The sequence below is a fragment of the Gopherus evgoodei genome, chromosome 6, assembly GCF_007399415.2.
Source record: "Gopherus evgoodei ecotype Sinaloan lineage chromosome 6, rGopEvg1_v1.p, whole genome shotgun sequence".
NCBI lineage: Eukaryota > Metazoa > Chordata > Testudines > Testudinidae > Gopherus > Gopherus evgoodei.
Genome location: NC_044327.1, coordinates 63,579,154 through 63,606,591, shown reverse-complemented (window position 1 = coordinate 63,606,591; position 27,438 = coordinate 63,579,154). Strand labels below are relative to the sequence as shown.

Here is a 27,438-nt window from a genome sequence, read left to right as displayed (position 1 = left end):
TTCTAGAATCCCTTTTTCTACTCTCTATGCTGGAGCTCCAAACACATTGTGGCTCATTCCTGCAGTGTGGTGTTGATAATTAATTAAATCTTCTTGCAGAATGATAAGCGAAAGGGAAGAATGTTGAAAAGAAGAAACTGAAGTAATGAAACTTGTTCTTACGATCAACAATTGGTGTAGCATGCGTTTTAATAATTATAAATCAAAGAAATTCAGATAATTGAATAGAAATTTACTCGTATCCTTGTGAAATTAAGTTAACTCATACGTTGTTTCTCATGCAAACAATGCAAATGTGCCATGGGACAAAAGATAAAAAGTTGTTTCAATATATTTTATGCAGTTTTCAAACTTTGAAATATGTATAAACGACAGTGCTTCTGACATGACTGCTGGCTGTTTAAAAGTCATCAAGATCTGAAGGTGACTCAGCCACTCCGCTTCACTTTTCCATCACAAGCTAAGGGAAGGAGAGAGAGAATACCTAAACAGCCAAAAGGTAAGGAAAGCACTGCCTTTTTACACACTGTCAAGGGTATGCTCATCACCAATGCAATTCACAAACATCAAAAGACGAAAAAATATTCTAAAATCAAATTAAAAAACTAAAACCATTAAGTTCAAGTCACCTTCATAAATTTCATTAATTTGGCTTTTGAAATTCCTCTGCTATTATCTTTGCAAGTTCATAATCTGATGAAAGTCTAGATAAACCCACTGAATTTCTGGAGTTAAAAAAACCATTAAGTATGGTTACTGACCATCACTGAAAAGAAATGCCAAGTCAAATGACATCCACCGTGCTTGACCATTGAATTGGCAGTAAGTTGTACTCTACTCAACCCAAAATAATTTTTTCTCTTGAGAACATTTTAAAGACATTTGTAGGGCTAATGTGCCAGAATAAGTTTTACTCTGAATCAACAATAAAGTGCTGAATTATATTAATTACCTGAATCTTACTCATTTAGAATCTTCACTTGCAGATTTCTAATCAAGTTGAAAGAGCCCTTTCTGCTGAGATAGCTAAGCTGTTGTGCAAATATTATAAAAATAGGTAACTTTCAATAGAAGCTATGTACACACCACAACCTCTGGTGTTTAAAGTATGGCTGACAATACGAGAGGTGAAAAATGCATGCAAATTATCTAAAAGGGTATATTTAAAATGAAGGAAAGGGGCACTGCTATGGAATTTTTGATACATTATGAGTGGCTCTCTGCCAAGGTAATATAATTATACTATATGTCTAAACCTGGTTTGACAAGTATCATGCCACCAACATGCTTTAGTTCCTTTTGTAGGTAAGGAAGTTGACTTGTAATTTCAAACTACTGCATACATTCAATTTATTTCTTATTCAAGTGTATTATTAAGTTTGAGGTTAAAAATTTGAGCAAACTCTCTACATCTAGTCACACAATCAGCACAAACAAGACATTAGTGCAGCGGGAAAAAGTCAGATGTACATGATAAAGACTCTTCCCTTTGCTGCATGATGCATCAGAATGACAGACTTAAATTTCAACTGTGTTACCAAGACAACAAGAATAGATTTTTCCCCAAATTTAGCACATATTTCCAGAGGACTAAGAGAAAGCAACCTCAGATACAGCTAGAATAGAAGTCAACCCAAAAAGTTTGGACAATTGACAGGTAGCTCCAAAAATTGTCATGCTGTGAAGGAAGTGTTCTCAGAAAAAGCTCCATAAAACTGCAAAAAAAATGCTGTTTGAGCTGAAGTTGGCCAACTGCTGCATAGAAATATGCTAACACACAACAGTCATGTTTAAGCCAGTGCATAGAGAAGATAAAGCACTTATGGTAATTGCAAATGTTAACAAGTCCATACAACTTGTTCAGTTTAGCAATGAGTTCATAGAAAAAAAAACAGAATTTGAGTACAAATGCACAAGCAAAAACAAAAAAAGGTGACCTTCCAACTGTATAAAATCCACATACCAGTAATAGTAAAAAGACACCAGTGAAAAATATTAATCTCAGTCCCAAACACCCAACAGGCAAATAAAACCAGAGTAGACAAGCCTTTGGCAGACAATTTTAAGAGAGAGTCTAAATATGGCATTACATTTCTAAATAATCCACAAAATAGATTATATGGCATATTCATATTAAATACTGGGTAGCCAATTCTGCAGATCTGATGCTAATGATTCTTTAGCCAATGAGAACACAATAGGTCAAGCTAAATGAACGCTGGTGTATCACAACAGTGCTTTAGAAAGCAATGTCACCAACTCGTGCTTCAACAGTTGTCACACTATCATCTATGGAGCAACACAAAGTCCTCTAGCTTTTCAGGGACGTGCCCTTTATAACATATGCTATGATTCACTATAACACGAGCAGCAAGACATTGCAATGTAGTATGATTTATGGGCTGGATCAAATTTTTTGCCATTTCCTTCTCATCCAGCAAGTCACTAGCAGTTTGTTTATGCAGGTTTGTGGTGTCAAAGTGTGAACCTGACTTGATAAGAAGATTCATGATGTCTGGATGGTTGTTCAGTGCAGCAATGTGCAAGGGGCTGTTATCATCAGAGTCTCTGACATTTACATCAGCACCACATTCCACCAGTATAGCAGTAACTTGTAAAGAGGGGAATTTGCAAACAGGGTAACGACCCACACATGTAGTATTCTTATCAACAGCAAGATGAAGTGGGCTGAAGTTATTCTTTCCTCTAGGCTGCAGTTTAAGAAACCTGTAAATAGTCTGCTTTTTAAAATGGTCTTGTTCTGGACTGCAAGGAACTTTTTCCAGCAAGCAAATTAAATGCAAAATGATAGAAAGAGCTTTGTTCAGCTGTATTTGGTCAGGTGGACACTGAGTTTGTTTGATAGCCCGATCTATTTCGAGGACACTTTTGCACAGTATTCCCATAAGATCATCAAATGTAACAGTGGTGCCTAGAAGGCCTTTTGCCCTATCCTGTAGCATGAAGGAAAAGAGTTCAGCAAATGATAGTAAACTGCTGGCTGTCATAGGGCTCAGGGGATCTAAATTGCTTTGCTGCATGTCCAAAGCATATTTCCATAGGTTGATGCATCGTTTAAAATTTCCAGAGTCTGCATAGACGGCACCTCTGTACCTAATATAATAAGATGTATCTGGGTGAGAAGGACCAAGAATACGTTCTCTAATTAAGAGCGCTTGCATTCTCATCTCATCAGGGTCTGCAATAAGGTTTTCCAGCTCTTCTGCACTATTCACCTCCTTGGCATAGTCATAAGCCATAATTAGTGTTTGTGGCACCGGTTTGCTGAGGATATTAGTCCTGTCACTGTACCTCATGTCCATAGCTCTTTTCCAGTATTTCAAAGCACCAAGCAGATCTCTTTTTTTGTCCACAAATGTTGCTCCTAAAAGCTCCAAAGCATTAATACGTTCTGCCTTACTGGTCTGTACATGCTGTGTCAGGAAGTCCACAATATTTGTATGACCTGTCACACTGGCTGACAGAAGAGGAGTCATTCCATAGCCATCTTTTTCCATCTTTGCACAGTATTTAAGAAGCATCTTCATGATGTCCAAGCTTCCAGATTCTGCACAGTCATGTAATGCAGTATTTCCTGACAAGAAAAGAAAATCATAATTGCACAAAAATCATGGTAAATTGACAGAGCTATACTAACAGCTAAAGGAGAAATACTTAGTGCATACATGTCAAAACAGGCAAGTTGATAGCTGGAATACGCAGGACTTAATTAAAATACCAAGGTTGTCAAGCAGCTATACAAGTGCAAAGTTACTTGATAAAATTAAAGATGTTTCAAGTAAACTTTTGTCTCATTACTCCAAAAACAAAACAAATCCTGAATCCTCCATTCTATGGTAATTTCATATTTGCTTTTAAAGATAAAACATTAGCTCTAAACATGCTATCTCTATCCTTCCAGACTTTTCATATATCCTTCCTCCTTTCTTCTAACTAATTTAAAAAAAAAACAAAAAACCCCAATAGGTATAAACTTATGACAACTCTTCAGAAGGTTCATTTTCTTGCACACAGTACACATATCCTTTCATCTGGGTCTTCAGATAGTAAGCCTTCCAGGGCAGGGATTTTTCTTTCTTTATTTGTACAACACTAGTATAATGGGGCTCCAATCCCAACGAGGGCTTTTTGATGCCGTCATAACATTTAAATTATCTAGGAAATATGGCTATTTCATTTGTCTAATCTATATAAATTCAAACACTCTCATCTTTGTATTTGATTAAATTATTCTATGGACACTGGGTTGACAAAGTAAAACGCATATAACACATTTTGTCCACCTAGTCTTTATCCTAAAGTCCTAAGCTTTATCCCCCTGCTATTCTGGTTAGGATTCCCAAAGCCAAGAATACGTTAAGAGAAGAAAAAATTAGCACATTGTTTCTTGAAAGATATCATGGGTGCCATATACACAAAAGAGTGGAAATTGTAAAACACACCTGAAGAATGCATTTTTAGCTATGGATTATTTCCCATCAGTACCACACTCCAAATGTATCTTGTAAAATATACTGTGTTCTAATGCTGTGTGTTGGAAGAATCCAGAAAAATGACAGCAAGCATTAATGACATTTCACCAAAAGCCATGTTTGCAGCAAAGTTGAAAGGAAACATTAGAAGCCACAGTCCACCAAATCTTCCATATACTCCGAAGTACTGTAGCTGAATGTCTTAGTTTAAATATGTACATTTCACCAGCAAAAAAAGATAACCAAACAATGTCTCTAACATAGCTGATTTCTTGAAAAAGTCCACAATTTAACACAAGCTGTTCTTTAGCTCTTCATCTGGTACATGCATGCGTTCCATTTTAACACAGGACTCCTACTGCATTAACAGGACACTAATTAGAGAAGTATCAAAAGTTCACACAAAAATCCAGCTACAATTGCAGTGAAAATTCTAGCAAAGAATACATTTCCTACAGCATCAGAATTAACTGGAAGTCAATTGAGGATCATATAACCTATTAGAATTATTATTTCCTTGCTAGCTGGTCAATATTTTTGGTGGAAAACTGTCACTCCACAGGAAATTAGGTATATTATCTTATTGTCAGATTTTCCCAACAGAAGAAAACATAGTTTTCCTACTATTACAGCTGCCGCAGCTTGGATTATTATTGCTCCAACCAGCCACTTCACCATGTTCTCCTGCTCCATATTGTTCATGTATTCTCTGGGCCAGATGCTCAGTTGCATTCTAATGGTTTTGTGCCACCCAGGAGCACAAAGATTCTAAATCTGGTCAGCTAGGAAATTCTCTGGTGTGTGGGAGTTCCCAGCTGATACAAAGCCAATATACCTGCCTCCTGCACCACCCACCCACATTCAACCCAAATGTAGGTGGTGTGTCAGTCAGGAGCAGGTATAGTTGGCATATGCTATGCTCCAGCTATGCTCAATTGGTATAGTCTCTTAGAATACAGCCAGCTGTCATTGTAGCACAGGCCATTCTACGTTAGACTGTAGCTCAATCCCAGTAATCAGAGATTGGTCACTAATTTCTCTGATAGACCCTCCTTTTCCTTAGCACAGCAGACAAACATTTTCAGATTACACCTATTTATGACACAGTATCAAATATTGCTATATGCAGTGTTATAGCTGCATTGGTCCCAGGATGAGAGAGAGAGAAAGTGGGTGAGGTAATATTTTTTATGGTTTCTCTCACCAACAGAAGTTAGTCCAATAAAAGATATTACCTCACCCACCTTGTCTCTAGTTTCAGATAGTCATTTACAGAATCTATACCTTTACATGACTTCTCTAATCTACAGTTAATCTTGAATGAACTATAGTTCACCAAGATACATTTGCAGTGTCCTAACCTGACTTCTCATCACTGTATAAAATTAATTTAGTCACATCATCCCTACTGTCCTTGAGAGTGTAGGGAAAATTCTTTTTTGTCCCCAACTAGCCTACTCAATTTGCCAGAGATTTCCAAACTCCAGTGGCAGGTCTCAAAAGTAGATGAGATTATGGGGCTTTTATTCTAACAGACGTCTCTCTTCTTATTGCAACCATGGTCTTGGCTACACTGACACTTTACAGCGCTGCAACTGGGGTGTGAAAAAACACCCCCCTGAGTGCTGCAAGATACAGCGCTGTAAAGCATTAGTGTAATCAGGGCAGCAGCGCTGGGAGCGCGGCTCCCAGTGCTGCACGCTACACCCGTAAGGGATGTGGTTTACATGCAGCGCTGGGAGAGCTCTCTCCCAGTGCTGCCGCTCTGACTACACTCACACTTCAAAGCGCTGCCGCGGCAGCGCTCCCGGGGCAGCGCTTTGAAATTCCAAATGTAGCCATACCCCATGTATGGGTCCACAGGATTCCTCCTTGATGGATGCCCTAAGACTTCATTAGGAATTAACAGGAAATACAGGACATTGAGACCAAAAACAACAACTGGGATTATCCATAATTTAGTATAAAATGTCACTTCACAAAATAACGTAATGTTTTGTGACCTCTTACAGTCTTCAGATCCTTTCTTGGTGGTGCACAAAATAAAATATTTTGAGAACCAAGTCATGGAGTAGAGGAAGGATCAGAATGTTGGGTGGGGACTATAAATAATAAAACAGTCTCTCTTATACAAAACAGTCTGTAAAACAAAAGGATGGAAAATGCTCAAATGTTACTGAGCACTTTGTAAATGGTTTAGACCAAAAAGATAGACAACTCTCCTGTGAAAATAAATATTCTACTAGAAATTGGCAATGGTCATAAAGCTTATCAAAATGTTAATCTTTTCGTGGAAAAACAAACAAACAAAAAAAACCTAGATCCTCTACTCCACTGTGCTTACTACTTACTACCAAAAGTAGCACTATTGATTTCCAGCAGCAGAAGTACTATACTTTACAGGCCTGAACCTGAAAACACTGCCATTTACAAAATACTATGAAAAAAAAATCTTTCAACACTTGTCCAGTCCGGTAAACTGTCTTTCAAAAAGTGTTTTAAACACAAATTTTAATACTGATTTTGGCTGCATTGTCAACCAAATATCCACATCTTCACAATGTGTTTTTCCCCTTGGGGGTCTATGTATTCATTTTAATCTGATTTTACTTGTATAGTTTATAAGGAAGTGTAATTCTCCCACTGTTCCACACCTCCCCGTTTTCCTTTTTGGCAGGTTCTCAGCTGTGCCTTCTGATGGAAGGTCTGCCATAATATTTCAAACAAGATAACTGTCCCAAAACAGGACTGAAATCAAAGTGACAGTCTCGCAATCGCCACATGAATTTTGTGACAAGGATATTTCCTGTAACTGTGTCCTACCAGTCTAAACATATTCGATTTACCTTACAATTTTTGTTAATTTTTTCCTTAATTTTAGCCTCTTAGAATTGCAAAGCATTTATTTACTGAAACTGAAGTGAAACGCTAAGATGTGCCAGACATATCTAAACAATGGAACAATATATGGGCATAACAAACAGGACTGAGGTATTAGCTTTGTAGTAACTCCTACTTTCTGATCATCTATTGTATACAAACATGGAGACAAAAAAAAAAGGTGGGGAGGGAGGAGGGGGGGACAGTGTTGTAGGTTTTATTATGTATAAAAATATATTTGGTGTTATGTAATTTGCACACATACATGAAAAAAAGACTTTCATACCTTATGTTTTATTTTCAAATTTTATTTCACAAGGAGGAACAAAAAATCCACCCCACCCCACCCCAACTCCACTTGCACTTTAATAATTTTAATTACTTTTGTCCCCAGGGCATCTTGTACAGGTCAACAATGTCAAACGTTCTTGAGAATATCTTGTCTTTTTGCTATTTAGTTTATGTGGATAACTATGTTTACTACCAAGGTATGTCCCTTACCAGAAGGGAACCCACTGGAGTCATGTCAACTTGACAGCAGTATCCCAGGACATGACTTCCCTGCAGTGCCCCCTTAGGCAAAGGGTGGCGTTTCAGGTACTCCCCCTCAACAACCCAGTCAGTCAACCTCAAGGTCTCCTGACTCAATAATACCCTCCCTGGGTTGGTTTATTATAAAATCTTGTGAAAACAGATCAAACAAAAGTCTCAAATAAACAAGAGGTTCTTCTGGTTTTCAGGGTTTCCACTGAAGCCCACCCTCTGAACTCGGTTTCCAATCCCCTCAGTTGCCATTCAGCCTTTGTCTCTCTCCTTACAGCAGGAACCCCAGCCCTCTTCCTGGAGATGGGAAAGTCAGCCACTTATCCCGCTTTAAACAAGAAATTCCCAGCTCTGCTGGACCGGGTTGTAATTTAGTGCTTTGGAGGGCCTTAGCCAGTTCCTCCCTCAGCTGGCACTTTTCCCCTAATTAGCTTTCAGGCTCAAGGGATCAGCAGGCCCATCTTCTACTGCTGGTGTCTGCCTTACTATGGAGGTAGTAAAAGCAGCATATATGCTACTCCCTATCTCCCAGCTAATTCCAGATTGGTTGGGTGAGGAGGGGAGCTTTGCCCCTCTGTCTTTGCAAGGTTCCTTCCTTAAGCCCCTTAAAGATACAAGGGTGGGATTTCCTCCCAAGCACCATTCATTCCCAGGACCTCTTCCTCTCTATCCATATCCCCCTAAGGTTCTTATCTTGGACATTTTAAATCTGTAAAGAGCCATGCCTCCTGGTGAGGCTGGCTGACCACTAGGGCCTACTGCCTTTAAGGGGCAGACTATTCTGTCACAGGTAGCATAGTTGCTTGTATTTCCTTCCAGCAGTGCCTGCTATATGCTTAGCAGGAAGAACTTTCCTTTATATATGGAGATATATCTATCTCACAGAACTAGAAGGGACCCCGAAAGGTCATTGAATCCAGCCCCCTGCCTTCACTAGCAGGACCAAGTACTGATTTTTGCCCCAGATCCCTAAGTGGGCCCCTCAAGGACTGAACTCACAACCCTGGGTTTAGTAGACCAATGCTCAAACCACTGAGCTATCCCTCCTTGCACCATTAGGACCACAGCCATGGTAGTGATATCTTATGGAAGAGAACCTTAAGTCCATACCTTTTATGACCAAGAATACCAAGCAGGGTAGACTCCCTCCAGTCACTCTTCTTCACTATCTATTCTTAAGAGGCATGAATAAGGGCAAAAAAAAATATTCAATAGCTATCTATTCAGCGACTACCATTCAACTTGGGCACTGAATGAGGCAAGAAGCATTTAGAAAAAATAGTATATAATCATATAATTAAAGACTGCATCCTAATGCATACACATAAGGAGGCCAATTTAAGGTGGCACAACTAACTTTAATTCTGGCATTTCCTAACTTCTGAGTACTTGACTTTGCCATTTTAACATCAGTTTATTGTAGCTTTCTTTTTTAAATTATAATTTCACAGGTTTTTAAAAAAGCAAACTGAAAAAAACAGATATCATGTAGAACCATTCTCACTGTCCATATGGGTCATCAGCAGTGTTGGAAACATTAGATCCAAATCACAGATCTCTACCATTTGAGCTAATAGAGTAACCAACACTATGTAGACCAGCCACTAGAGGAAGGATGGGACACTTTTAGCCAATCGGTTTTACATGTATTTGTTAGCGAGCACAGAACAAAGATACTCAGATATCCCAAGTTCTATTTCTGGTTCTAGAAGGAAGCATGTCTAGGAATTACAGACCCTTCTGCCCTGATCTCCAGAGCCTGCTCCCTCTTTAATCTCTGCTCTTGCTTCAACCTGTTCCTCTCCTCTGCATTTCAATCAGGCTGCCAGGCTTCCCAGACCCCCTCCAGCTTCTGGTTTAACTGGGGACAGGGAAGTGGAGGGGCAGGGCACGGGTACAGAGGGGGGCGGGAGCACAGCTATAACACTGCAAGAGACACACATTGTCATCATGACACATTGCAAAAACCCCAAACACTTAAAACTAAAATTAGCAGTTGCTGAATAGATTCAACTCTAAATCAAACATCTTTCCATTCTCATGAATTTACCATAAATGGACACACACAGAACCATGAAAAAAGTAGAATATTCTACAGAGAATCTCACTGCTTTCTCAAACTAGTCTTCCATCCACAAACAGGTAATTTTCCTTTTTACCTATGCTGAAAGAAACCATTGTTCTACCAGTTATCAGGCTGGAACTACCAGAAGTAGTTGGGTTTTGTTTTTTAATTTGTATTACAATAGTATTTACAGGACCCGACTGTACAGAGAACAGTATAAGCACAGTAAGAGAGAGTCTCTGCCTCTAAGGCACGGGTGGGCAAACTATGGCCTGTGGGTCACATCCGGTCCTTCAGCCTGTTTAATCTGGCCCTCAGTCTCCCATTGGGGACTGGGACTTGCCCTGCTCCCACGCTCCAGCCAGGAAGCAGGGTCGGAGACCGCTCCACACACGCGTGCCAAGCCTCCCAGAAATAGCAGCATGTCCCCCTCTGGCTCCTACATTTAGGGATAACCAGGGGGCTGCACACGCAGCCCCCATCACAAGTGCCACCCCCTTTGGCCGGGAACTGCAGCTAATGAGAACTGCAGGGGCAGCCCCTGTGGACGAGGCAGCGTGTGGAGCTGCCTGGCCGCACCTCCACATAGGAGCCGGAAAGGGAGGAGGGACATGCCACTGCTTCCAAGAGCTGCTTGAGGTAAGTGCCTCCTGGAGCATGCACCCTGATCCCCTCCCATGCCCCAACCTCTTTCTGTAGCCCAGAGCCCCCTCCTGCACTGTGAACTCCTCATTTCTAGCCCAACCCCAGAGCCTGCATCCCCAGCCAGAGCCTTCTCGCCTCCTCAACCCCAATTTTGTGAGCATTCATGGCCCACCATACAATTTCCATACCCAGATGTGGCCCTCGGGCCAAAAAGTTTGCCCACACCTGCTCTAAGGCAATATCTACACTTAAAACACTAGAACAGCACAGTAGAGCCCTGCACAGACACAAAATTTGTATCCGCATCTGATCCATAATCCACAAAAATAATCCACAGATGCAGATACCCGCAGATATTGCAGGGCTCTATAGCACAGCTCACAATAGTGCTTCAGTTTAGACCCTCACTATAGCGACAGGAGGGGTTCTCTCATTGCTGTAGTTAGTCCACAGCTAGGTCAACAGAAGAATTCTTCCATCGACTTAACACTGTCTACACTGGGGTTAGGTCAGCATAGCTACATCCCTCAGGGGTGTGGATTTTTCAGAGATGTAGCAATGCCGATGTAAGTTTTCAGCGTGGACCAGCCTTAAACTTTAAACTAAATTAAGATGAAATGCAACAAGTGTTTGGAACAATCAGAAGGGACACAAGGAGAGGCTAGGGGAAAGGTTACAAGAATACACATTTACATTGGCCAGGTATATGCACAGAGAGATGGCTTTGGTTTGGCTACATTTTAGAAATAATATATTGTGAACTCGCTGAAACCTTGTTACAGGTTGGGTTAAAGCCTCTTTGAGGTTGAGAAATATGTACTCACTCTTCAATTAATGTAACTGTAAATATAAGTCAAGCCTAAACCAAAAGGAGTGTGTGAACCTATTTAGGAGCTTTTGGGATGAGTACTGTTTTGTGGGGGGGGGGGGGGGAGGAGTGAGAGAACACTCACATACTAAGGCTGCTCACAGACAAGAACAGCAAGAAAAGGCAGGGGAAAACAAAAAGCCTAGGAGGACACAGGAGCCAGTAAGCATAGTCTGATCCTGGAAAAAGCAAGACAGAGAACTTTTGGGTCTGGGGTTGGCTAAAGAAGCTGCTCCTTTTGTTCTTGGTTCCTTCTGGATTCAGAAACACAAGACTTTGAAAAGAAATAAAACTGTATCAAAGAAATACCTGATCACCAATTTCTACTTCCAACTGGAACATCTCCAGGGCCCCAAACTTTGATTAGCTGCTCAGGTCAAAAGGGGCAACAGTCTATCAGTTATCTATCTAGTAATCATCAATTGTCAATTTGAGGGGAAATTTGAAGGATGGGGTGGTGGCTGTAAGGACTATTTCTATCCTTAAGAAGGCTATTCCGTGCATTACCAAAGAATTTTGAAAGTATTACAAAAACACACCTATTAATAAAAAGTACAAATGTTAAATATTAATTAAGACTATAAAGTGGCTCAAATATCAATATGACAAACAGTCACTAAGTGGATAATTAGCAGACTACTCTGCTTAGCATCTATGAAGAATTTTCACCCTGAGGAGTAAAGGGATTAGAGTGGAGGAGAGGATGGTTTGTTCAGAAAAATATTCATACGAAAGGTTAGTTATACTACTAATAATTCTCTGTCCCTGTTACAGGTGCATGTTTAAGTCAGCATTCTTTCAGTGTGAGACTAGTTAAGTCGCAAGCACGACATTAGTTTGTTGTCACAAACATGATTTGCAACAAATTCAGCATTATAACTCTCTGCTAGATCAAATGAGGAGATAGCTGGCAAGGCAGGAAAAGCCTATGTGAAGCACCTCTCTTTTGATATGTAGTTTCCATACATCACATATCCAAGGGAAACAACATACAACAGTTGCTAATGTATGGTAAAGAAATGGTGCCAAACATTTTAAAGTCTTTCTAAAAAAAAATTAGTTATGATACTATCATCACCTTAGAAGGCTCAAAGTAAAATCTCTATTCAAATCAGTGTCTTCTCTTTTCCAAGTTAGTTTTCTTACACCATGTCTAATTTCTTTTCCATCCAAGAGTTATGGAATCTGATCACACATCTAGATTCTGGATATTCACGTGGATCAGTATGACAACGAACATGAGCATGCACTATTCTGAAGGGCATAAATGCTCTCCTCAAACTACCGTAAGGAATAGAATATAACCAGAATTGTTAATCAGTTAGAGAAGTGGATGCATGTACACGTTAAATTGTTATTCATGTTTTTGTTTTTTTTTTTAAAATAGGAATAAATTAAAAAGCTGTTGCTGATTTGCACAACACCACTGTTTCACCCTAAAGAAGTCAGCAACTTCCTTCACTAATAAAAAATATTAAGATACTAGTAAAGAATCCTGTGGCACCTTATAGACTAACAGACGTTTTGGAGCATGAGCTTTCCTGGGTGAATACCCACTTCCTCAGATGCATGTAATGGAAATATCCAGGGGCAGGTATATATATATGTGTGCTAGCAAGCAAGCTAGAGATAACGAGGTCAGTTCAATCAGGGAGGATGAGGCCCTGTTCTAGCAGTTGAGGTGTGAAAACCAAGAGAGGAGAAACTGGTTCTGTAATTGGCAAGCCATTCACAGTCTTTGTTCAATCCTGAGCTGATGGTGTCAAATTTGCAGATGAACTGAAGCTCAGCAGTTTCTCTTTGAAGTCTGGTCCTGAAGTTTTTTTGCTGCAGGATGGCCACCTTAAGGTCTGCTATAGTGTGGCCAGGGAGGTTGAAGTGCTCTCCTACAGGTTTTTGTATATTGCATTCCTAATGTCTGATTTGTGTCCATTTATCCTTTTCCGTACAGACTGTCCAGTTTGGCCGATGTACATAGCAGAGGGGCATTGCTGGCATATGATGGCGTATATTACATTGGTGGATGTGCAGGTGAATGAACCAGTGATGGTGTGGCTGATCTGGTTAGGTCCTGTGATGGTGTCGCTGGTGTAGATATGTGGGCAGAGTTGGCATCGAGGTTTGTTGCATGGATTGGTTCCTGAGCTAGAGTTATTATGGTGTGGTGTGCAGTTACTGGTGAGAATATGTTTCAGGTTGGCAGGTTGTCTGTGGGCAAGGATTGGCCTGCCACCCAAGGCCTGTGAAAGTGTGGGATCATTGTCCAGGATGGGTTGTAGATCCTTGATGATGCGTTGGAGGGACCCATGGGAAGGAGACTCTGGAAAAATTCCACCATGATTTCAACAGCTTCCAGCCCACCATCAACCTCAGCCTAGACCAATCTACACGGGAGGTCCACTTTCTTGACACCACGGTGCAAATAAGTGATGGTCACAATAACACCACCCTATATCAAAAACCCACCGACCGCTATGCCTACCTTCATGCCTCCAGCTTCCATCCCGGGCACATCACACGATCCATTGTCTACAGCCAAGCACTGAGGTACAACCGCATCTGCTCTAACCCCTCAGACAGAGACCAACACCTACAAAATCTCCACCAAGCATTCTCAAAACTACAATACCCGCATGAGGAAATAAGGAAACAAATCAACAGAGCCAGACGTGTACCCAGAAGCCTCCTACTGCAAGACAAACCCAAGAGAGAAACCAACAGGACTCCACTGGCCATCACATACAGCCCCCAGCTAAAACCCCTCCAACGCATCATCAAGGATCTACAACCCATCCTGGACAATGATCCCACACTTTCACAGGCCTTGGGTGGCAGGCCAATCCTTGCCCACAGACAACCTGCCAACCTGAAACATATTCTCACCAGTAACTGCACACCACACCATAATAACTCTAGCTCAGGAACCAATCCATGCAACAAACCTCGATGCCAACTCTGCCCACATATCTACACCAGCGACACCATCACAGGACCTAACCAGATCAGCCACACCATCACTGGTTCATTCACCTGCACATCCACCAATGTAATATACGCCATCATATGCCAGCAATGCCTCTCTGCTATGTACATCGGCCAAACTGGACAGTCTGTACGGAAAAGGATAAATGGACACAAATCAGACATTAGGAATGGCAATATACAAAAACCTGTAGGAGAGCACTTCAACCTCCCTGGCCACACTATAGCAGACCTTAAGGTGGCCATCCTGTAGCAAAAAAACTTCAGGACCAGACTTCAAAGAGAAACTGCTGAGCTTCAGTTCATCTGCAAATTTGACACCATCAGCTCAGGATTGAACAAAGACTGTGAATGGCTTGCCAATTACAGAACCAGTTTCTCCTCTCTTGGTTTTCACACCTCAACTGCTAGAACAGGGCCTCATCCTCCCTGATTGAACTGACCTCGTTATCTCTAGCTTGCTTGCTAGCACACATATATATACCTGCCCCTGGATATTTCCATTACATGCATCTGAGGAAGTGGGTATTCACCAACGAAAGCTCATGCTCCAAAACGTCTGTTAGTCTATAAGGTGCCACAGGATTCTTTGCTGCTTTTACAGATGCAGACTAACACGGCTACCCTCTGATATAAGATACTAGTGACTTTCAACTCTCACCTAGTCCTCCCAAATAGAGGGTAAACCTCAGTTGGCTTTGGGCCTTTACATTTTAGAGAGTTATATTAGAGCCCCTCTTTAAAATAGCCAACACAATGAAAAAGCACTACAAAAATGCTACATATTTCAGTGTAACTAATTCTTAAACTCTCCAGTGCTACCAAAGTCCATCTGGAGATTCACATTTATAATGAAACTATTTTTCTCCCCCACATCCAGGTCGCTATCAGAGGCAAATCGTTCCAAAATAAATAATTTGCCTGCGACAGGGAGGGGAAAAGAAGAGACGCAGTTAACACAGATAGTAATTTGGCTGGACTTGAATGAATATTTTGTAAATGTATTAAGTAGATTTAGTTAAAGCTTGATCATGTTTCTGGATTAGTAAAACAATATTAGAAAATTAAAATTAAGTCATTCTTACCATTTCACATGCAAAGCCTCACTCCTGAAAATACCTGGGTCAGATACTTAACATCACACAGCTGAAGTCACATTGAGTTCAACAGAATTATTCAAATGTGTAAAGTTATGCACGTGCATAAATCTTCACAGGTTCAGGACTCAATAAAATTAATCATCTTCTTAATTTAAAGATTGTTTATATTGCACTAATTTCAAGCAAAGCACAGAGGAAATAAGTCATCTAGTAAATTGATTATTTTAGTTTTAAAGACTGATTATATAAACATATTGATATGTATATAAACTTCAGGGGTAGAGCCACAATGGGACTTTAGGCACCTAAATCCAACACTGAGGTGCCACTGAGATCCTCTAAACCCTCTCTTAGCTGCCACTTAATTCTGGATGTGCCTAAGTCCCATGGCACATAAACTTTTGCCAGTGAACAAAGCTGCCTAGGTCCCAATGCCACCAAGTGGCTTGGCACTAATTCACACCTGAACTCCAGAGGAATTGCAGTCTAGGCATTCTGTCACCTCTCTTACCTGCAGGGGACGGGGGAGGGTTAATCCAGTAGGTGTTCTCAGAGTGCGCCTAACCCTACAGATGGCAGAGGTGGTGCTCCTCTTATACCCAAACAGCCCAGCGATTAGGGACTCATCTGGGAGATGGGAGCAAATACCTCTTCTGGCTGACATGGAACAGGAATCTGAACCCACTTCTCAGGAAGAGTGTCCTAACTACTGGGCTGTGGGATATTTTGGGGCAGGTCTCCCAATCTCTCCTATGGAAACTCTTCCAATTGTACAAGTAAATATTAATTGAAGCAGTGGGACTGAAACATGGGTCTCCCACATACCAGGTAAATGCCCAAACCACCAGGCTAGTGCAGAGGTGGCTAAATTTACTGATGCGTCGAGCCACATACAACAATCTTCAGAAGTTTGAGAACTGGGGCATGCCTTCCAGGGCTTCAGCCACACAGGAGGTGCCTATTGGGGCTTGGGACTTCAGTCTCCTCCTGCTGATGCCTTGTGCCCCAGCAGGTACACCCTGCAGGGTTGAAGCCCCAAGAATCCCTCCCTGATGGGCAAAAGCCAGAGGTGACGCATGGGGCAGGGCACTGGACCCCATGTGATCTCTTCCTCCCCCCAATTTTTTTCCAGGGTTTGCTGGCCCCACTCAGCCACATGATGCCACCAGACCCCCTCTCTCCAAGGCAGCTGCTGAAGCTGACTAACTGGGAGCTGTGGCCATGGGGAGAGGCAGCACCAAACAGCTGGTAGCTGCAGGGGGAGCTGCTGCTTTTGCGGTTTCCTCTCCTTACAGAGCTAAAGCAGTGGCCCCTTCCTGCAGCTCCAGGCTCTTTGCCACTACCTGTCCACCTGGAGCTAACACCTGAGAGCTGCAGGGAGGGGCCACTTGCGGTAAGAGGGGACGAGTACTTGGGTGTGTGTGATTCAAGCTGTTGTGGGGAGTGAACCTTTAAATTGTGCCCCCCGACTCACAGCAGGCACCAGTCATCTCTGGTAGAAGCTCCAAGCCCCACCCCGAGCTCCCTGCAGTCTGGTAGGTGGAGAATGGGTAAATACTGGGGGGCTCTGTGCACCACACTAACTGTAAAAGAGCCACATGCAGCTCATGAGCCAGAGTTTGGCCACCCCTGCTACAGTGTATAAGTAGAAAAACACACCTTCATTTTTCATGAGAGGACTGACCCATCTTAGGCCCCTAACACAGGAAAGGATTCACAGCTGTGAATCCCAGTGGAGGGAGGTGCCTCCCTGCAGCCCAGAATTAGGCACCTAAGCTCCTCACTTCTGCATATTCTATTAGCTATCCTAGGTGACTCCCAGCTCAGCTGCCTAACTCTCCCCAAGCATTGTATAGTGAGCCTGAACACCTGACTTGGATTATAGCCATAAATGCCCAGTTGCATAATATATCCACATTTAAACTGCTACACCAGTGCAGCTACAGTGCTGCAATTGGGCCCCTGTAATACTTTAGCGTAGACACTACAGTGAGGGGAAGGGTTCTCCTGTCACTGTAGTTAATCCACCTCCCCAGGAGGTGGCAGCTAGGTTAACATAAGAATTATTCCAATCAACCCAACAATGTTTACACTGGAGGGGGGGCCAGGAGGGGTTAACTCATCTTAGCTACATCGTTCAGGGTTGTGGATTTTCATAGTCCTGAGCAACACAGCTGAGTCCAGCCTGTCTTATTAATGCAGATCTGGCCTAAAAATTAGGTGTTACAATGATTAAGTCCGTTTGTGGACCTAGACCTCTGTTTTATTGATGTGTACTTCTCCTCCTACACTTACTGCTTTATAATTATAAAACAAATAAAATAATGCAACCATCTAAGTAATTGGTGCCCTCATTCGTTATTGATTATGGCTTTATCCGGAAGATACTCAACTAAACCACTAAGAATTTTTATGGTATGGTATTGCAGGAAGAAAACTAAAGCTGTGCCCTCGTGAATAAGCTTAAAAAAAGTCAAATGGGATAACGAAATAGACAGGTTACTAATATCAACAAGTCTTCATGGTTATGTTATGTTTTAATCTAATTTCTCAGACCACGAAAATAAATACTATGGAACAAAGATCTTTTTGTTCACAGATCCAGCTCTCTCTAAATTACATTTTCAAGATTATTGATGTCTCAACATTTATGAATAAAGTACAAAAATATTTGAATCACTTAGTTTCAACATCCCCACGCTCTCCCCCCCCCCCCCCGTCATTGCAAACAAAACATCTTCCTTCTTTTAACTGCATCTTCTTTCATTATTTAATTTATTGGGCTGGGTAACAGGCATTCCTGCTACACTTTAGTTTCACATAGCCTTCATGCTCAAAATACCCTCACAAATGTAATGCAATGTGTCATGTAATACATCCAGGAAAAAGACAGAGCACATTTAGAGCAAGGCCTTTATTCCCAGGAAGCAGAGCCTTGTTTTTCAAAATGAAGCTTGGAAAGCAGGCAAGATAGAAAACCCCGAAGAGAAACGAACTTGTCAGACTTCTTGATGTTTACAATTAGATTAATTATTTTTAATATACAATACATCACATGCTGATTTTGAAGAGATCAGAGTGGCTCTACCCTATTTCAATCTTTTCTGGAGCTAACAGGTATTTAGAGGCAGCGATTTTGCTTTTTAACTCCCAGCTTAGGAAATGTTAAACACTTTTCAGTCTCCACCTAAGTTAAAGCCTTAATATAGTCTTCATACTTAGCCATAGATTCAAGTCTTATACCTATCCATATGACAAAATAAACTGAACAAGATCTGCAGCTGTTAATTTAGAGAGTTGCTATATTGTATTTTACATCAATGACATCTTGTGGATTTTGCCAGAAGCTGGGAATGAGCGAGAGGGAATAGATCACTTGATTACCTGTTCTGTTCATTCCCTCTGGGGCACCTGGCATTGGCCATTGTCGGAACATGGGATACTGGGCTAGATGGACCATACTTGGTCTGACCTAGTATGGCCGTTCTTATGCTACAGGTCTTATTTGCAGCCATAAGAGAATATACAGCTTGCAAAACATGATTTTCTCCAAAAATCTCTCATGCTGACAGACCCATTACACCTGTCTTCTATACCCCTTCCTGCTAAGCAGGGAAAAATTTGCCAGACTCACCAGAGATTAAAGGGTGTGAAGGAAAAGAGGAGATAGGAAAAGGAAGGCAGTCAATAAGGTCCAGGAGCGATGCCTTAGTTAAAGAGACTCCTTACTCCCAGCTGTTGAGAAATGCAAGAGTGCAGTTCCTGGACTCCGCTCAGACTATCTTCATATCCTTTGAAGCAGCAGCTCTCTTTCCCTCCCAACCTAACCACCATACAGAGCCTCATGGCTGTTAGACAGGGTTCATCAACTACACCCCAATATCCTGGCTAATGAAAAGGGATGGTGAAATTTCCACTACTCTACCCCTTATCCTTTAACCATGTCAATCTGTAACATGACCAATGACCAAAATAACTCCTGTGTTTTGTTGAGTGTTATAATTGACCACTTATAATGGTTTTTAGATTAAAAACAGTAAGAAAACTGTCTGTAAAATCTGTAAGAATTAAATAAGCTAGTGTTGTTAAAAGAACCCACATGAATCATCACAGGGTTTGAAACCTCAGCCTTCAGAAATCAGCACAGACCACTACCACTTCAACAGAAAAAATGTTTACTCCTGCAGTTAATCAGCCACTAGAAAGGCATGCTGCACACATTTTTGCCAGGGGGTTACACAGCTATTCAATAGCAAAATGCTTGGATCAAGATTCTCAAGTCTTGTTTCTGACTCTGGGAAGGGAGTGCTGCCCAGTGTGTACGTAACACTGCCACTCTTCCCAGTGGAGTGGGGAACAGTCAGCTGAATTCATCCAAAATTGCAGAACAGTCCTGAAAAATCCAGTACACTTGAGAGATCTGTCCTTCACTTAGGGCCTGGTTTTGTGGTCCTCACCATGAAAAACTCCAGTGCTACTACTAATAGCTTACCCAAGTAGGGTGACCAGACAGCAAGTGTGAAAAATTGGGACGGGGTGGTGGTGGGGAATAGAAGCCTATATAACAAAGACCCCAAAACTGGGACTACCTCTATAAAATCAGGACATCTGGTCACCGATTACCCAAGCAACATGATTCTTGACAGTTCCTCTACTGTCCAGAAGATTCTATGAAACTTACCACAGTATTGTTAATTTCAATCTGCTGCTGCTAAAGCCAAGAGTAGTTATGCTGGAACAGTCTCCAACATTAGGAAGACAGTGCTGAATTGGTTCACATTTGGAAGTTTTGTTTTTCAAATTAAAACTTCAGTTCTACAGAAACTGTAGATATTCCCTCATCCATACACAATACTGAGTGGGCAAAAAGGTTTTTCAAGTCCTATCTGTCATTTTTCCCTCATCCATACTTTTTGCGTGACCTAAACAAGTTCTTTTGTGACTATTTGAACTCTTTCCTCTATCCTCCATAGGAATCTGTGGAAACTGTAAAAGAGGATTCTGAAAAATGCTGGTAAAGAGTGAAAGTTGAATACACCTTGAACCAAGATGATTCAATACTCAGAAAATTTCAGAGTTATAGGCCATCTTCTATAGTATAGCACTGCTGTGCATTTTAAACTTTTTCCTCTCACCCACTGCCATCACCGCCTATGAGGCACTGTTATCATTTGCTCTTATCTTGATCTTGACTCAGCTGAAATTCTCCTGTCTTAAATCACTTACTATCTTTACTACTGCACTTCATTATATGCTGTTCCCAAATCTCTACTTTCCAAACTTCAGTAATCCAGAATGCTATTGCTAAACTACTCATGCATTCCAGTGAAATCCATCATTTTTAACTGCTTCAGTATCCATCTTTTCAATGAAATTTGTCATCCTGATTTTTGGAGCTCTAAGGACCTACCCCATAACCCACCCCATCTTCTCCAACCCTAAAATATTCGTCGCTAAAAAGTGAGTAGTCATTTTTCCAGAAGTGAGGTTCTGGGGGTAAATGGAGAATCATGCATGGTACAGTAACTCCCCACTTAACGTCCTGTCGCTTAAAGTTGTTTCAGTCTTACATCCCTGCTCAATTACAGAACATGCTTCATTTAAAGTTGTACAATGCTTCAGTATAGCGTCATTTGGCTGCCTGCTTTGTCCACAGCTGGCAACAACCCTATCAGCTTCCATACGCCCTTCCCCTACAGCGCCTCCTGCCCACCGGCAGACCCCACGGATCAGTGCCTTCCCCCTCGTTGCCACAGGCAGGAGGTGGCAAGGCTATCAGCAGGCTTGCGGTGTTCAAGAGGCAGGGGGAGCCTGCGCATCATGTCCTCACTCCTCCCCTCTCCCTTCTGAATGCCGCAAGCCAGCTGATTGCCATAGGCAGGAGGCAGGGGAGGGAGGGGGGAGAAGCAAGGATGCAGGGTGTGGAGTAAAGGGGGAGGAGGGGGGAAGAAGGGATGGGTTAAGGGTGGGGCTTGGTGAAGGGGGGGCATGGGCGGGCCGAGGGTTCAGCCCCCCACCCCCGGTGCTTGCAGAGTAGGGGAAGCTGCCGCTACTGCTGCTGCGAAACATGCTTCTAGCCTACAGCACCGTCAGCCTCCTTGCCTGCCTCACTGTCTCCAGTGCCAGTGGGCTGTGCCTGTGTGGGGTACGGCGGGGGCACCTCCTAACTATAGTACTGTACTGTATGGCAAAAAAAATTTCCCTGGAACCTAACCCCTTCATTTACATTCATTCTTATGGGGAAATTGGATTCGCTTAACATCATTTCACTTAAAGTTGCATTTTTCAGGAACACAACCACAACGTTAAGTGAGGAGTTACTGTATGTTATAACTCATATTATATAAAAATTGTTTGGAGCTTTATACCCCCTACTTCCTGTTTTCAAGAAAATATCTGAAAGACAGCCTCTGGCGCTCCTTATAACAGCAGCTTTCTAGAGGTGCCCCATTTAATGAAGATATAATATTTAGTAGTCTTAGGCTACATCTATACTACAGCCAGGATCCACGCTCTGAGATCAATTCACCAGCCGTCAATTTAGCGGGTTGAGTGAAGACCTGCCAAACTGACAACAGATCGCTCTCCAGTCGATCCCTGTACTCTGTCTTCCAATGAGAAGAGTAAGGTAAGTCGAGGGGAGAGTTTCTCCCGTCTACCTCCCCGCGGTAACTTGCCCAAAGGTTATCCACATAGCTGGAGTTGCATAGCATAGGTCGACCTACAGCACTAGTGTAGACATAACCTTAGACAGCTTTACATTTTCAAAGTGCTGTACAAATAATTAAATAGAAAAGCTTCAACAGGTGTAAAGCAGAGGGAAACACTAGAAGGCTCCCTCAACAGCCAGGTTAGGAAGCAGGGGCAAGAGTCAACACATGCACACACATGCAAGCCAGTAGTAACAGAATACTGGGAAAACCTACTTCTTAGATACTTAGGGCTTGTCTAGACCTACTGGGGGTTCGACACCCAGTGACCTATGCACTGACAGTCGACTTAGTGGGTCTAGCGAAGACCCGCTAAATTGACCGCTGATCGTTCTCCCATCGACTCCTGTACTCCACCAGAACAAGAAGCACAAGGAGTCGACGGGAGAGCATCTCCAATCAACATCACGTAGTGTGGACCCCATTGTAAGTAGATCTAAGTACGTCGACTTCAGCTATGTTATTCACATAGCTGAAGTTGAGTAACTTAGATCGACCCCCCCATAATGTAGACAAGGCCCTACTGGGTACACTCCCTTAAAATCTCCCTCCTGTGAGCAGAGACAAGTAAATATTAACATATCCAAAGAACATAGTATTTGTAGGAAGAGCAACAGGGACATCTATAGTAACTGCTTTCTTTGTCCATAAAAAGCAGCAACCTGGACTTTTCTTTCCCACCTTCCTATGAGGCCTCTCTACTCACCATCAAAGTGGCGCTCTCTTATAAAATGGGAGAAGGAACTGAAGATATGCCTGGCCAGATTCTCTCTTTCTCCCAGCACTATTCAGAATAAGGAATTCAAGGAAGCAAGAAAACTCTGCAGACTCATCTACACAGCATGGTATTGAGCGCTAAAGCTCACCAACAGTTTGGTCAAAAAAATGGCCCACGTATACCCTTTTGTTGCACGCTAAAAGTTCCCTAATGCATGTTAACGTAACACTGTTTCAACAACAGACATATTGAACAGTGTAGACAAGCTGAGAGAGGAGTCGCCATCTGATGTCATCAGCAATGGGTAGAGTCTATTTCCGAAGGGCAAGAAAAGGCAGGACATACTACATAAAAAAACCACTATACACACACACTAAAAAAAATGTAATGGCCTTTACTAGGCTATAACAAATCCAAATCTGACACACCTTTTTCATAACACAAGGATCAGCTATGCTGTAGTACTTCAAAAATCTCACCTTAAAAGCTCTCATCTTTAGATTATGGTTGTGTGACAATACTATAAGAAAGATGAATGCTTGGCATAATAGAGAGGTGTTTAGTTCTGAAAGCAAGTGCCTTTAGCAGCAGTGTGCTTCTGCTGTTCACAAAATATTGTCTCTCTTGGGTATTGCCAGAGAGGTGAGACTTGTCCAGTTGTGCTTAAGTCATGAGTCATGCAGAAATCGAATAAAGTGAAGAGGAGAAATGAAAATAATAAAGGAGATGAGACCAATGAGATAAAAAATGCTTATAAGTAGGTGTCTATATGATGGTTATTTAAATAGAACAAAGAACAAATAATGTCTGCATAATGGTATAAAAGATGATATTAAGGATCAGTAAGTCTGAGACTATTAACAGTCCATTGGCAGAGAGAGAAAAAGGAGTGGCCTAAATAAATGATTTTATGATACATCAGACCTTTACACAGCTGTCTAGTAATTACCCCCAGTATATAGTTGGAACAATACACAAGTCCATAGAGACTGATGAGTGGCTTTATGGCTTGGAAGTTATTCTTCTTACAAGCAGAAGTAAGTTATTACATTCTGCCCACTGTGTATCTCATATTTCTACCACCAATCAGCATTTAGCTTTCTTTATATTACTCCCCACATATTTTCACTTGTACAGTATGTCTTTAAGCCAATGGACATTTGCAGTGCTGTTGTATCCATGCTGGTCCCAGGATATGAGAGACACAAGGTAGTGAGGTAATATCTTTTAGTGGATCAACTTCTGTTGGCAGGACAGACAAGCAGAGGTGCTAATTTCCACTTCATTTGAAGTGGTTTCTTGCAACATGCGTTAAGCCACTATGCTTAACAACCTGTCCCACCTTATATTTAACTGTGACACTCTGGTTACCTTCTCCAGATCTGAAGAAGAGCTCTGGGAAGCTCAAAAACTTGTCTCCTTCACAAACAGAAGTTGGTTCAATAAAAGATATTATCTTACCCACCTTGTTTCAGTCAGTTAGGTGTTCATCTTTTTTTCTGCTAACAAGTCTTCATTTAAACAAGTACTAAAGATATCAAACAAACTATATTATAGAAATATTTAATGTTTGGAAAAACTTAATAAAATTAGCCAGAAACAGGAATTAAAGCCTGTGTATGACACAGTATTTCTAAGGGGAAATACCCTTGACATGTATCAGAAATCAACTGTCCAAACACAGATCATTTTTCCAGGGTTAAAAATGTGTGGCACTCTGCACTAACCAATACACCTTGTGAGTCAATACAACAACATTAGTAAGTACACTGGTGATGCAATTAAAAAGCAGCAACATGCCCACAGTTAGAACAAGAGGTCCATGGAATGATGATCATAGCAAAAAGGCAGAAGTCTTTGCTTTGAACAATAGTGCTAGGACCATTGTAAACAGAAGCAAAGAGACATCTGTTGTGATAACAGCACCACTGTTTACTGAAACTCTTTTTTGGCATGATCACACTCGCATTGGTCCTTATTTTTCACCCTAGTTCTCATTACTTAGTTACTGTAGCTCATAGATCAACTGAAGAATTCAAGAATCAAGGGTGGAAATTTTAAATACAGAAAAGGACTTCCTCCATTTTCCTATTCTGATCTTAACAGTCCAGGCCAGTGAATTTTATTCAATGCACAGTATATTTGTTTTGCAAATGAACAAATTTTGCATGATATAAGTTTATCTACTTTAAAAAGTTATCATATGACCCACTACATTTTCAGCAAAAAGCCAATTAGTTTTTTACCTACATACTTTAGCCAGGAGTATGAATCTATGTAGCAAAATCTTTTAAAAACTGGGGTTTATAGTTTAAAACTTGTTGATTTAGAATGAAATTTAGTGACTTTTTTAAGAAATGAAACAGCAGGTACACTGAAAGATCAAACTGAAAAACTTACATAACTACATACAAACTATAAACACAACACTATAATTTCAACTTCTTGATAGCACTTTGAATAATTTACATTATCTAGTCAGATGAATATTTTTGGATGGTGGTCTCCTACAAGAAAAAAAAGGTAACAAGAAGATAGCCTCAGGAACTTTGCTACAAGAAAAATAGGATATTCATCTTACCTTTAACACTTTTTCTATTAACATCAGCACCTTTTTCAAGCAAATATTGAGCAATTTCTTTGTGTCCTTTGTAACATGAGATCATCAGGCACGTATGCCCATGTCGGTTTGATACTTCCAAATCAGCTTTATGCTCCACAAGGTACTTTACTATTTCCAGGTGCCCATCAAAACAGGCTGCCCTAAGTGGGGTTGAATTTGTCAGTGTTGTGTTGTTGACAGATGCTCCATGATCTAACAGACATTGGACTACCTTCAAATGACCAGCAGCAGAAGCTGCCCATAATGGAGGAGCCCCCTCGATGGTCTCACCATCAAAATTCACTGAGCCACCAATTTCTATAGAAGCACAGCAATGCTCCAGCAAGTATTCCACCATATCAAGGTGTCCATAACGGGCTGCCATCAAAAGTGGTGTAGCACCACTAATTTTTTCAGACATCAGCAAGGTCACCTCTTCTTTAGTTTTGTTTGCCAGTAACTTTGCAAGGAGCCGCAGTTTGCCATCACGAGCTGCATTGAACACTGCTGTCTTTAGATCCATTTAGTCTGTGCCCCTGTTATCCTTCAGCGAAACAGATAATGGGACTACTGGAACTACAGAGTCCAGACAGAAGACCCACACCCTTTTCTTAGATCTGTGTTATCTCTGTGAACAAACATGAAGATTGATTAACTGAATTAGGTCCTAACAATTACACAGACTGTGCTCAGCAATCTGCAAGAGAAAATAAAATTGAATTTTTTTTGACTCTTTAATACACTAAATCAGTGGTTTTAAACCCGGGGGGGGGGGGGAATCCGTGGACTAGGAGGGCCGAGAAAGGAGGTCGAACAGTGATTTCCAATCTGTGGTCTGCAGATCCCTGGGGGTCCCCAGACTAAGATTCCCAAAGGAGTCCATGCCTCCATTCGAAATTTTTGAGAAATCCGCAAATGAAAAAGGGTGAAAACCACCGCACTAAATGCAATGGCACTTTCCTACGCCTTTGCTCAAACTGACCGCCCACTGCCTGTGCTATACACGGCACCAATTCTCCCGAGAGGAAAGGAAGTGCCACCTTCGGGGGCTTCCCCGGGCTTTGGGGAGCGCCCCCTTCTGGGAGGCTGGCGGGAGGGAGCGCTCATCCTCCCCTGCCTCATTCACACGGGTTGCAGGAAAGCCCCCGCTCTGCGCTGGCTGCACGAGGAGCCGCGACAGCTCCAACTTGTGCGGGACCCAGCCCGGGCAGGGAGCCGCTGACCGCTCTCTCTGGCCTGGCTCCTCCGACCGAGCCGATGCACCCGGCTCACCGCCCGCGGGGGCACATCTGGGACCAGGCAAGGGGAACGAGACCGACCTTGGCTCCGCACCCGCCCGGGGGAGGCAGCCCCGCCGGCCCCTCGTCCCTCTCCTGGCCCCACGTCGCCCCTGCCCAGGCAGGTTCCCAGCCCCCTCGGACCTGCCTCCTTGTCGGCTGGGGCCCGGGGACCCCGCCCGCCCAGAACAGGCGCCGATCTACCTTCCCCAGGCGCGGGCGCCCCGCCGGCTCCCTCTGCTCGGAGCCGCCTTCACCGGGAAGCCTCCGCCGCGCCCCGCGCCCCAGCCAGCTCCTCCATGACAGGCGAGTCCCCACAGCAACGAGCCTCGGCGAGCGCCCAGCCCAGCGCCCAGGCGCAGCCGAACCCACTCTCACGCGGCCTCTGCCAGGAGCTCCAATGGGGAAGGGGCCGCCCCCCAGTCAGCCACTTAGAGCGGCGGAGTGCCGCGTGGGGGGCGGGGCTTCGCCTGGCTCACGCTAGGCTGAGAGCTCGCAGAGACGGAGTTGCTCCGTTGTGGGCGGAGGGTGCTCAAGTTTCGCTGCAGCCGTAGC

General features: G+C 42.4%; 1 protein-coding gene across 3 annotated transcripts; it reads right to left on the bottom strand.

The window, feature by feature from the left end:
• Positions 1 to 217: 217 nt before the first annotated feature.
• FEM1C (fem-1 homolog C) lies at positions 218 to 27,234 on the bottom strand. Of its 3 annotated transcripts, none has more exons than XM_030566749.1 (3): positions 27,088 to 27,234; positions 25,586 to 26,303; positions 218 to 3,595 (listed from the first exon to the last, which is right to left on the bottom strand). In XM_030566749.1, the coding sequence occupies exons 2-3, from the start codon at positions 26,127 to 26,129 to the stop codon at positions 2,286 to 2,288; spliced, it is 1,854 nt and encodes a 617-aa protein (XP_030422609.1). In that variant the 5' UTR covers positions 26,130 to 26,303; positions 27,088 to 27,234; the 3' UTR covers positions 218 to 2,285. The 3 variants fall into 3 exon arrangements, with proteins under 3 accessions (XP_030422609.1, XP_030422608.1, XP_030422610.1); XM_030566748.1 differs by having other exon boundaries at positions 25,586 to 26,234; XM_030566750.1 differs by lacking the exon at positions 27,088 to 27,234 and adding an exon at positions 27,028 to 27,046 and having other exon boundaries at positions 25,586 to 26,234.
• Positions 27,235 to 27,438: the final 204 nt, after the last annotated feature.